General features: G+C 53.1%; 2 protein-coding genes across 2 annotated transcripts; both read left to right on the top strand.

Moving 5' to 3' along the window:
* Positions 1–5801: 5801 nt before the first annotated feature.
* On the top strand, positions 5802–6249 carry LOC128562066 (protamine-2). The gene is made up of 2 exons (XM_053556663.1): positions 5802–6042; positions 6209–6249. The coding sequence occupies exons 1-2, from the start codon at positions 5802–5804 to the stop codon at positions 6247–6249; spliced, it is 282 nt and encodes a 93-aa protein (XP_053412638.1).
* A 1600-nt stretch (positions 6250–7849) lies between these two features.
* Positions 7850–8246, top strand: PRM3 (protamine 3). The gene has a single exon (XM_053554807.1). It carries the CDS (start codon positions 7929–7931, stop codon positions 8244–8246), a length of 318 nt encoding a protein of 105 aa, XP_053410782.1. The 5' UTR covers positions 7850–7928.
* The last annotated feature ends 3049 nt before the right edge of the window (positions 8247–11295 follow it).

Raw genomic sequence — 11295 nt, 5'->3', positions numbered from 1 at the left:
AGCTGTGTGAAGCCACGGCACTCTACTGAGGGCGATAAAGTGAAACTCTGTCTCTACAAAAAAAAAGAAGAAAAAGAAAATAGAACAGCCTGAGCAAGAGTGAGACCCTGTCTCTACTAAAAAGACCCTGTCTCTACTAAAAGCACAAAAATTAACCAGGCACTGTGGTAGGCACCTGTAGTCCCAGCTTCTGGGGAGGGAGGCTGAGACAAAAGGATCACTGAGCCCAGAAGTTGGAGGTTGCTGTGAGCTAGGCTAAAGCCACTGCATTCTCCCCATCATGGTGACAGGGTGACAGAGTCAAACTCTGTCTCAAAAAAAAAAAAAAAAAAAGAAGCACCGAGTGTTAGACGATTGGGCTAATAATTTAAGTCAGTAAATGAGTCAAAGAGTTAATAAATAAAAATTTGCTGCTAACCTTCTAGGTGCCAGCGCACCGTCTTTTTAGAAGAGGTGGCTGTTGGGCAGGATGTGGGGAAAGTGCTTCACAAAACAAGGACTCCTTTTGCCGCAGTCCTGTTCTTTCTCCTTCCCACCTGGACCGTGGATACAGCTGAATTTCTGTGTCTTTGTTCAGATTTGAAAAAGACTTCTACTGTGAGCAGCCAAATTGGGGAAAAGACAGCTCCGGTGGGGAGAAGCGTCTGGTGGGCACGGGGCCGGGCTTGGCAAACAGACCATAACCTGGATCTCAGTCACCACTCAATCTCTTTGGCAGGGAGCTCTGAGCAGTACACGAACTGCGCAGTCATCCTTGGCAGCCCTAATTTCAGAGTATGAGGCAACTTGGAGGATGAAAAGCATTTGCTGAAGGCAGAGATAAAAGATAAAAGAAGGCTGGGCCCTTGCTCAAGGTGGCGCTCCCATCTGGGCCCCGAATGGCTCTCCTCCTTCTTTTTTAAATAATGTTAACAGTGTACGTTGAAAGAACTTCAAAGCTTCAGAAAAGTTCCAAGAACCACGCAAAGAATTCCCCCTCACCCAGACTGGCCAATTGTGAACATTCCAATCCATCTGCCCTACTGTTCTCTCTCTCCTGCCTTCTCTACGGATATTTTTCCGAATCAATGGAGAGCCCTTGGCAAACACGATGGAATCCCCTTGAATACTCCAGCAGGGGTAGGCCCCAGACAAGGACCCTCTCACAACCACCTCAGTCACCTCTGACTTAAGGAAAACATAAAACTTCTATCCAGTAGACTTAGTTTGATTTTCTGTTACGAGTAACCAAACTGAGTTCTAAGTGTCCCCTTCTGCATGGCTAATATCCGTGGGGGATGTGGGAGAGATCACACAAAGCCTGGGGTGGCCGGGCCTGTCTTGCCCACACTCCCTACCATTCTCTGCTCTGGTGCCTCACACCTGCCAAGCAACTCTTGGCCTCAGAGGTTTGTCTTTCTTAGATTGAGGTGACATTCTCATAACAATATCTGCCATTTATTTTTATTTTTATATTTTTTGTAGTCTTAGCCAGGGCCAGACTTGAACCCGCCACCCCCAGTATATGGGGCCAGTGCCCTACTCCTTGAGCCACAGGCACCACCCAAATATCTGCCATTTTAGAGTGTGAAATTCCGTGGCATTTCATCCACTTACAACACTGAGCAACCATTGTCTGTAACTGGCTCTGAAACCTCTTCATCCACCCAGGAGGAAGCCCCATGTCCATGAAGCATAGAGCAGCCCCCATCAGTCACATACCTCGTGTCCCCTCAGAGCCTGGGCAGGAGCTGCCCTCTCTTCCCAGATTCTCTGCTTCCCTTCACCAGCACCCCCTCCAGGGGCTTTCCCAGCAGGGGTGTCCAACTTTTAGGCTTCTCTGTGCCATATAGGAAAAAGTGTTGTCTTGGGCCACACATTAAATATACTAATGCGGGGGTGGCACCTGTAGCTCAGTGGGTAGGGTGCCAGCCACATACACCAAGGCTGGGGTGTTCGAACCCGGCCTCGGCCAGCTAAACAACAACGATAACTGCAACAACAACAAAAAATGGCCAGGCATTGTGATAGGTGCCTGTAGTCCCAGTCCTAGGGAGGCTGAGGCAAGGGAGTTGCTTGAGCCCAAGAGTTTGAGGTTGCTGTGAACTGTGATGCCACAGCACTCTATTGACGGTGATATGATGAGACTGTCTCAAAAAAAAAAAAATAAATACACAAACGCTAACAAAAGCTGAGCAATAAACAAAAGGTCTGTGCATACTTTTCGTGATGTCTACCATGACAGATAAGCATAAAAGTCCTCACATAACCTGCATGTGGCCTGCAGGCCATGGTTTGGATACCCTTGCAAGAAGCTCATGTGGGGTCAAGTTCTCGCAACATACGTCCTCAGAAAAAAACCAGGTTTCCCCTCTCAGCATCTGTCACAACTGCAATTATTCTGAGTGCTTATTTCACTTCTGTCCTTAGATTACAAGTCTTTAGGGAGGAATGTGTCTGTCTTATTTATCACACTATACACGGGGGCTCAGCCCCCAATCTGGCACACAGCTAGTGCTTGGTGATATCTGTTAACTGGTGACTAGATGAGCAGGTGAGGGAGTGAGCGCCCTAACAATGCAGCCATCCTGTGTCCCCTCAGCTACGACACAAGAGGCCCCTGTGGCCTGGGGCCCCTCCCTCCCCGCACACACCCATATATGGACGTGATGCGGGCAGCTCTGACCATAGCCTGTGAGGTCCCCAGCCATTTTGACCTCACAATGGCAGGGGGGGCCTCCGGTGTCTATAAGAGGCCCAGCTGTCGGCCCCTGGCTCACAGCCCACAAAGTTCCACCTGCTCACAGGTTGGCTGGCTCAACCAAGGTGGTGCCCCCTGCTCTGAGCATCTAGGCCAAGTCCATCCAGCACCATGGCCAGATACAGATGTTGCCGCAGCCAAAGCAGGAGCAGATGCCGCCCCCGGAGACGAAGATGTCGTAGACGAAGGAGGCGATGCTGTCGAAGACGGAGGAGTACAGCGGGCAAGGGCTGGGGCTGGGGCAGGGGCTGGGGCAGGGGCTGGGCTGTCCTCTGAACACTTCTTGTTCCCTGCCAGGGTGCTGCCGCCGCAGGTACAGGCTGAGGTGTAGAAGATACTAAATGCACAAACGAAATAGCAAGTCCACCAAACTCCTGCCTGAGAATTTTACCAGACTTCAAGACCCTCTCGCTGCATCTTGAAAATGCCACCATCCAATGAAAAACAGGAGCCTGCTAAGGAACAATGCCGCCTGTCAATAAACGTTGAAAAATCATCCCACTCTTGCCTCCCTTGTCCTTGAGTGGGGGCACAGGGAAGGTCATGGGCATGGAGGGGGAATTGGGAGGGGGATGCAAGTGACAGAATTCGTTGCAAATTCTTGGCGACACCGCCGCGTCACAACAAAACTCACCTCCCCAAACACCTCCCTGTGCAGTGGGGCACTGGAGCCAGGTCCTGTGAGTTTGTGAGGGCCAACTGCGTCTTCCCAACCCTGCCTGCAGTGACTTTGCTGGCAGCTTATTCACACTAGAGGGACTGTCAGCTGCTACACATCAGGGCTGCCCACGTCCCAGGAGCCCCTGAAGCCAGTTAATCATTTACCAGCCGGGGCCCAACCAGCTTGCCTGTTTCCAGAGGGCTTGCTTGCCCTGGGCACTCGGCCCAAGGTGAAATTTCCACACTGAAAAGGTATATTTGGCTATAAGTAGATTAAGCCAGTATCACCAGAAAAGTTCTGTCCTAAATGTTTTTTCCTCATTCGGCAGGCCTGTGTCATGAGGTCTCATCCCCGTTTGGGTACGCGATAGCTTGTCCAGGTAGCAGAGAAGCAAACCTTTCCACATTTAATCCTCAGTAGCTCCATGAAGGAGGTATGATAACCCACTTGAAAAAGGTTAGCTTGCCCATGTGTTCTGACCTAAGCCCAAACTGAGCCCCTGTGCTACACTGCCAAACCCCCATGAGATGTGGAGATGGGTCACACTCTGTGGCCCAGACACAGGGCTTCTGCTGGACACTGGTCTACAGGGCCCAGTCAGCGTAGGAGAGCCCTGCTCTCATACTGTGACATACATAAATCCTGGGTCAAAATCACATCATGGAGGTGGAACAAAGCCCAGGGCACAGCATCAGTGACCACAAGCTCTGAGGTCCAGATCTCTGAGGTGTCTCCCCAGCAACTCGAGAATGTCATGGCTGTGACTTCCATTTATATATTCAGCCCCTCAGTTCCAGGTAAGCACACAGAGCCTCAGAACCTGAGTTAAATCATAGCCCTGGTGCTCCACAGCCCCAGCCATTGCAGAACGGGGACAACAGAGGCCGGCTGAATTTGCAGCCCCCTGGGTGCACTTTTTAAATTCTGTTTTGGTCCCTAAGTTCGAGTCACGGAGATTGGACTTAGCAGGACGTGGGGGAAAGCCTGGGCCCTCATATTTTCAACAAATGCCCTCAGTGAGTCTGAGAGCCATTGTAAATTTCCTTCTTCCTCAAAGAGGAAGCAGCATATAAAATAAACACCGCGGGGGTGGCAATGCTACCCCCCGCACCCCCAGCAAGGATTTGAGGGTTAAGCCCTCATTTGTTTCCTATTGCCACTGTGGCAAATTACCACAAACGTCACACAACACAGATTTATCATCTCATATTTCTGTAGGTCGGAAGTCCAAAAGGAGTCTTGTGGAGTTGGAATCCAGGTGTCCTCAGGGAGAATAACCCATGTCCTTCCTTCCCAGGTTCTAGGGTCCTCCCACAATCCTTGGCTTGTGGCCTGTCCATCTGTGAAGCCGGCAGGGCAGCATCCTCTGGTGTCCCTCCTACAGCTCCCTCACCTGCCTCCTCCATCTCCATGGTTGTGATGGGCCCAACCAGGTAACCCAGGAGGCCCTACCCTTCTCAGGTCCCTCGTGTAATCACGTCTGCAAAGTCTCTTTTGCCACATAAGGGAACATAGTCACAGATTTGGGGATTAAGATGGGGCCAAGTGAGGGTGGGGTGGTGGGGAGAGGCATGATTCTGCCTGCCACATCCTCCCATCCATCTGCAAAAGGGAAGCCAGTTTTTCAGTAGCTGTGATTCTGCTTTTGGACTTTAATGGAATCATCAAAGTGTAAGGCCCAGAAGCTGCCCAGGATATGGGCAGTCAGAGCCAGAGGAGAAGAAGAGGGCTGTCGCCTGGGAGGGGTGAAGGGTTTGGGCTGAAGCCAGGGGCAGTCTTCTGCACTCCTGCCTGCCTGTCCCCTAGTCTGTATAATGACCATGAGCAGATTATAACAGTGAGGTGTGAGTGAGTGAACTTGTGGGAAAAGACAAATCAATGCTTGGTGTGCAGTAACTACTAGATAATGGGGGCTGCTGCTATCGACAGCAAGATGTGAGGACAGAAGGAAGTCCTGCCCACGTTTGTCAGCACCATGTAAACAAGAGAGGGGCACAGAGGTGGGGAAGCTTCTGCTGGATGACAGAGAATGCCCACCCACTGGGCACCCTGGCAGTAAAATGCTGGCACTCTTCCTTGTGACCTGAGGTCCCACCAGCTACAAGAGAGTGGGGACATGTTTGATTAGCAAGGCAAAGGCGGGCTTCTTGCCCTTCCCAACCCCCAGCTGTGTGCCAGGACCCTCCAGGTTGCAGGGGCGGCTGGCAGGGTGGGGACAATGAACAAGGGGGCGGGGCTGCCAGGTCACAGTGGGGGCCGCCTTTATATACAAGCCCCCATGCAGCCCTGCAAACCAGACCAACACCAACACCAAGAGCAGGTTGGCAGGCCTCGGGCCTCCTCCCCACCCCCAAGGACAGTTGCAGCCTCAGCCTAGGAGCCACCTCACCTTCCTGCACGATGGTCCGGTACCGCGTGAGGAGCCCCAGCGAACACCCGAACCAGGGGTTCAGGCAAGAAGGGCATGGGCAGGACGAGGGCCAGAGCCCAGAGAGCATTGAGGTCTATGGAAGGACCTACCGAGGCCGCCGCTATAGGCGCAGGCACTGCTCTCGGAGGAGACTGTACCGGATCCACAGACGGCGGCGCCGCTCCTGCCGGAGGCGCAGGAGACGCAGCTGCAGGCACAGGAGGAGGAGAGGTCTGCCTGCTGCACCCCCTCCCTCCCTGCGTCCCTAGTGACCTCAGGCCCTTTGCATCTGTGCCAGCATAGCTTGGGGGGAAGGGGTGGGGGGAGCCCCCAGCCCCACCCAGATTCCTTAGGTAACCCCCTACCCTTCCACAACCAGAACTTTCTTTCCCCAAAGGCTGCAGAAGGAGGAGGAGAAGATGTAGAAGACGCTACTAACCTTCCTGACCCACCACCCCCAGCTGGAAGCTAAGTCACCTGCCCGAGAAACACCCTTGAGGCCTTAGCAACTCCTCCACTTCAGATACCTAAGCCCCGAGTTGCCCAAGAATCCACAAGATCTGAGTAAAATAAGCAAAAGTCACCTGCCAAATAAAGCTTGACAAGAAACTCCCTGGCTGTCAGGGTCATCTTTGCACAAATGGCAACAGCCTGGCTTTCCTGGGGGGTGGACAAGACGCAGCCTTACAGCCCTCTGAGACCAGGGGTGGGTGGGGCGTGGATGCTGAGTGCACCTGGCTTGTCACCCTGTAACACTGTCTCATCCTCCATGTGTCCTTTCAAAGGCCACACTACCAGACTATTCTGCTTCAACATCTCCCACCCCCAGCACTGTAACCAGTCAGGGGCTCCACCTGAAGATCCTTATCCCACTCCATGAAAGAGGTTGAGTCAAAGGTTACTGCTGGCTTCCCTTCCCAAGGCTTGAGCCATAATTCAGTCACAAAGCTCTTTGCCACCCCATACATCTTCAGTGGCACACACAAAAGTCCTTGGATGCGAGTGCTGGTTGGTTGTGGGAAGAGCTCTACAGTGGGGAGCAGGTCTGGCGTGATCCAGCAAGGAATAGGTTAGCAAGGAGTAGATGAATAAAGTAGGGGCAGGCTGTTGTGAGGCCTTGTTGGCCAGCAAATGGCCCCAGGGCTGCTCTCCCTCTGGGGGCTTGGGAAAACCCTCACCCTTCCTCTGCAGTGTCTGCTGGCTGCCTGTGCTCCCTGGTTTGTGATCACATTACCCCTTGCCTGAAATCTGCCTCTTGTGATCATCTCCCATCTCAGGGTCCTCAGTGACATTAGCAGTTTCCAGAATTAGGAAGTAGACATCTTGGAGGCTCATTATTCAACCTCCCATAGCCACTGAGGATTGAGGGCAGGAAATCAGCCAGATCAGATTTACCCATCGGAAAGTGGATTCCTAGTGTTTGGAAATGACCAAATTTAAAACAATGGTCCTAAACTCCCCCCATCCACATGCTAAAATTGTGCCATACAGGTGGGTGCAAACTTGCAAAGAGGCAGTTCCAAATGTCTTCAAAAGAAACCTGTGTGGGTGGCACCTGTGGCTCAAAGGGGTAGGGTGCCGGCCCCATATGCCGGAGGTGGTGGGTTCAAACCCAGCCCCGGCCAAAACTGCAAAAAAAAAAAAAAAGAGACCTGTGACCCCAAAATTCTTAGCCTTCCAAGGAGAGATTTCAGAGGATTATACTTTCAGGCCCCCCAAGGAGTTACAAGAGTTCTTTAGGTTTATGGAGGTATCCCTGGTACCCCCACCCACAGGCAGCCGCTGTTCTGACTCTATCTTTGCAAACTGTCAACTACTCTCCTCAGCTGGGTATTTCTGGGATGGGAGGAGTCTGTGCTTTCAGAATTCCATCCCCAACTCTCATTCCAGCTAAAAGTGGACTTTAGCCAAGGCAAACAAGGCAGACAGAGGCAGGCCTCCAGCCGGCCTGACATTTGGCCTTTCTGCCCTGCCCTGTGGCTGGTGGGTCAGGTCCCTGAGTGGGGGTGGGCTCCAGGGGCCTTTGTGATGTCAGCGCCCTGCCCTCCGCCCTCACAGCCCCTCTCACCCCCCCAGCTGCCTCCCCTCCTATCCCAGAGAGACAGGCAAAGTGGACGATGGGTTCCCGCTGTGCCAAGCTCAGCACGGGCCACAGCACAGGCCACGGCACAGGCCATGGCACCGGCCACGGCAAAGGCCACGAATCCTCCATGAAGAAGCTTGTGGCCTGTGTGAGTCAAGATAACTTCTCCCTGTCGTCAGAGGGTGAGGAAGACGAGGAGGAGGAGGAGGAAGAGGAGGAGGAGGAAGAGGAGGAAGAGGAGCTCCCGGTGCAGGGCAAGCTACTACTGATGGAGTCAGAGCAACAGGAAGAAGAGGCCGAAGACAGCCCCGCAGCCCAGCAGAGCCCCGAACCCAAGAAGACACACTCCTGACCCCAACGACGGCCTGGGAAGGGGTGTCCAGTGAGAACTTACAGAAAAGAGTCAATAAAAAGTCTCCAAGGAGGCTCCTGGTCTCTGGTTTCCCTTAAGCCCTTCCCTTCTGGTACTGTGTGCATGTACGGGTGTGGCTGCCTGGGGGCATGGTGGGGGGGGGGCTGGAGGGCAACCGGCTGCCAAGGGAAGCTGAAGAGCAGGGGTTGGTGACCTTGTTCCTGACACCCAGCTAGAGGTTCTCCATTTGGGTGTAGAAAATGTGGTGAGCCTGGACCAGAAATCTTCTTCCCCAGTCCCATCTCCAGGGCAGGGGGGACTCCTTGCCAAGCCTGAGCAGACAAGGCACAGATCACCCACAAGGACAGTGGGATCTCCTGCAGCGCAGCCCCTCTCACTGTCCTGCTGCCCTAACTAGTCTTAAGAGCACTAGCTTGGAAATTCAGTAGACCTGGGTTCAACCTAGGTGTGTGACCTTCAGCCTCCCACCCTCACAGCCCCTCACTCCCCACAGCTGCCTCCCTCCTATCCCAGAGAGATAGGTGCTCTGCTGGGCTGCGGGGCTGTCTTCAGCCTACAGGTCTCCAGTGGGTCACAGACTCCACCAGGTGTCCGGGGGACAGGGCCTGACACTACTAGGAGGTGCTGAGCCATTGCAGGTGGAGCTGGGCCCAGCTCCTTCTTAGCACTGACTCCTCTGTTGCCACCCACACTTTCTGTGACTGTCTGTGCTCTGCCTGGAAGCTACTCCTGCCCTTTTCAAGGGGTCTAGCTCCAGTAGCAGAGACAATGCCCCTGTGAAAGCAACAGGAAGTGGCATTGGGGAGCGGCTGCTGCAAGCAGGTGCAGAGCCCGGCTCAGCGTGCCTTCTGGAGGCACCTTGGCATGTGTCTGCCACCCATTGGCCCCTGGGTCTCTCATCCCCTCTCCCCAGAAGAAATGACAAAGGAGGAAGCACACACTCTTAGGGTAACTTGATTGTATATTCCTGGTTAAAAATTTAAAAGCTAAAAATACATTAAAGGAAAAAATAAAAAGAAACACGATCTCGGTCCTGCTTCCTTGCAGTGCTCCAGACATCCACATTGGGCCCGAGAAGGATCCCTGTCAGGGCGGCGGGGATAGGGAAGGGAGGGCAGCATTCCCAGCATGCCCTCAATTTCTCTAGGGGTTCTGTTTGAGGAATGAGTGGGGTTTTGGGCTACTTGAAGGTGAGATCACAGCTGGGCCTGCAGATGGCAGAGGGCAGTAGTAGGCAAGGGGGAGGCCTCTGCTGGCTCAAGATGCCCTTTGGCCCCTTTGGCCACTGTCACAAGTGACTCAGTGGGCCTACTTTGTCTTTTTTTTTTTTTGAGACAGAGTCTCACTCTTTTGCCCTAGGCTAGAGTGCTGTGACATCCTAGCTCACAGCAACCTCAAACTCCTGGGCTCAAGGGATTCTTCTGCCTCAATCTCCCAAGTAGCTGGGATTACAGTGACCACCACAGTGCCCAGCTAGTTTTTTCCATCTTTAGTAGAGATGGGGTGTTGCTCTTGTTCAGACTGGTCTCAAACTCCTGAACTCAAGCAATCCATCCCCTCGGCCTCCCAGGGTGCTAGGATGCCAGGCGTGAGCCATTGTGACTAGCCTCCAGCTTTATCTTTTTGCTAAAGTCCAAATGTCCACCTGGCCATCCACATGCCCAGCAAATACAGGTGGAAGCCCTGCTGTAGGCGAGACCCTGTACCAACCCCCAAGGGGCCTGGTGGTAACAAAATACAGTCCTAAGAGGATAGGTCACAGTCATAGGGGTATGCCACCACCTACGGCAGAGCTCTCAGGGCAATTCTCTTTGGGAGGGCTGGAAAGGCCATAGCAGATGATGGTGGCTATACTGTGCGCTCACAGATGGCAAAGTGGGGAGTCAGCAGTGGAGGAATGGGGGCCATGTGAGGGTGTCCAGAGGCCCAGATAGTCTTCACAGCATGACCTGGCACACTCCCCACAACCAGACCAGCTGAGCCCTGCACAGACAGGGCCACAAAACCAGAGCCGCCATGCCCTCTAATCCCTGTGGATCCTAGTGCCCAGACAAGGAGGGCATGCCTGGTTTTAAATCCTGACTTGGCCACTGGCTAGCTGTAGGACTCTGGGCTGGTTACTCAACCTCTCTGAGCCTGTTCTCTCCTTATAAACGTAATAACCATACCTGCCTCACAGGGTGCATTAGTCTCTTAGGATAGCTGTGTTAAAGTACCACAAACTTGGTGGTGAAAAAGAACAGAAGTTTATTCTCTCAAGGTTCTGGAGACGGAGGCATCAGCTGGGCTATGCTCCCTCCAGGGTCTTTAGAGGAGCATCCCTCCTGCCTCCTCCAGCTCCCTGAGGCTCCAGCAGCACTTGGTTTGTGGCTGCATACCTCCTCTCTGCCTCCCTTTGCATGTGGTCCCTCTTCCATGTGTCACCTCTTGTAGCTCCTACAAGGACATTCGCCAGCATGCTCTCATTCCGAGATTCTTAGCTTAAAGCCATCTGCAAAGACTGTTTTCCACATCAGCTCACACTGACAGGTTCCAGGTGTTACGATGTGGATACACATTTTGGGAGGCCTCCATATGGTCCATTACAGGGTCACTGTGAGGCTCAAGGACAAAGCTGCCTGGAAAGGGAGGGGCCAGAGCCCATACAAATAGGAAGTAGGGGAGTACGAGGGTGGTTTTCATTGTGAGTGATCAGACATATTTATTAAAGAACAAGCTTTTTTTTTTTTTTTGGCCGGGGCTGGGTTCGAACCCACCACCTCTGGTATATGGGGCCAGCGTCCTACTCCTTGAGCCACAGGAGCTGCCCAAAGAATAAACTTTGATCAAAGCGGGTGATAGCAATTCTTCATGACCAGAGGTAATGCTGTGGGAAATAAGAGAGGTCTATGAGGTGGGGACCTGCTTGGGAGGGGAGGTAGGGAAAGATGGAGTTCCAAGGAGGTAGAAGAGGGGAGCGCAGGCTGAGAGTTGCCGAGAGCTAAGCCTAAGGGCATCAGCGAGGCCTGGGAGGGGCTGATGGCTGTGG

Source organism: Nycticebus coucang, chromosome 12 (assembly GCF_027406575.1).
Source record: "Nycticebus coucang isolate mNycCou1 chromosome 12, mNycCou1.pri, whole genome shotgun sequence".
Lineage (NCBI taxonomy): Eukaryota > Metazoa > Chordata > Mammalia > Primates > Lorisidae > Nycticebus > Nycticebus coucang.
This window is presented reverse-complemented; position numbering and strand designations above follow the sequence as displayed.

Excerpts from the sequence above, each read along its gene's own strand:
- LOC128562066 (XM_053556663.1), top strand. The coding sequence starts at position 5,802 with ATGGTCCGGTACCGCGTGAGGAGCCCCAGCGAACACCCGAACCAGGGG. Across the intron at positions 6,043-6,208 it reads CAGGCACAGGAGGAGGAGAG|GCTGCAGAAGGAGGAGGAGA; the intron begins GTCTGCCTGCTG and ends CTTTCCCCAAAG.
- PRM3 (XM_053554807.1), top strand. The coding sequence starts at position 7,929 with ATGGGTTCCCGCTGTGCCAAGCTCAGCACGGGCCACAGCACAGGCCAC.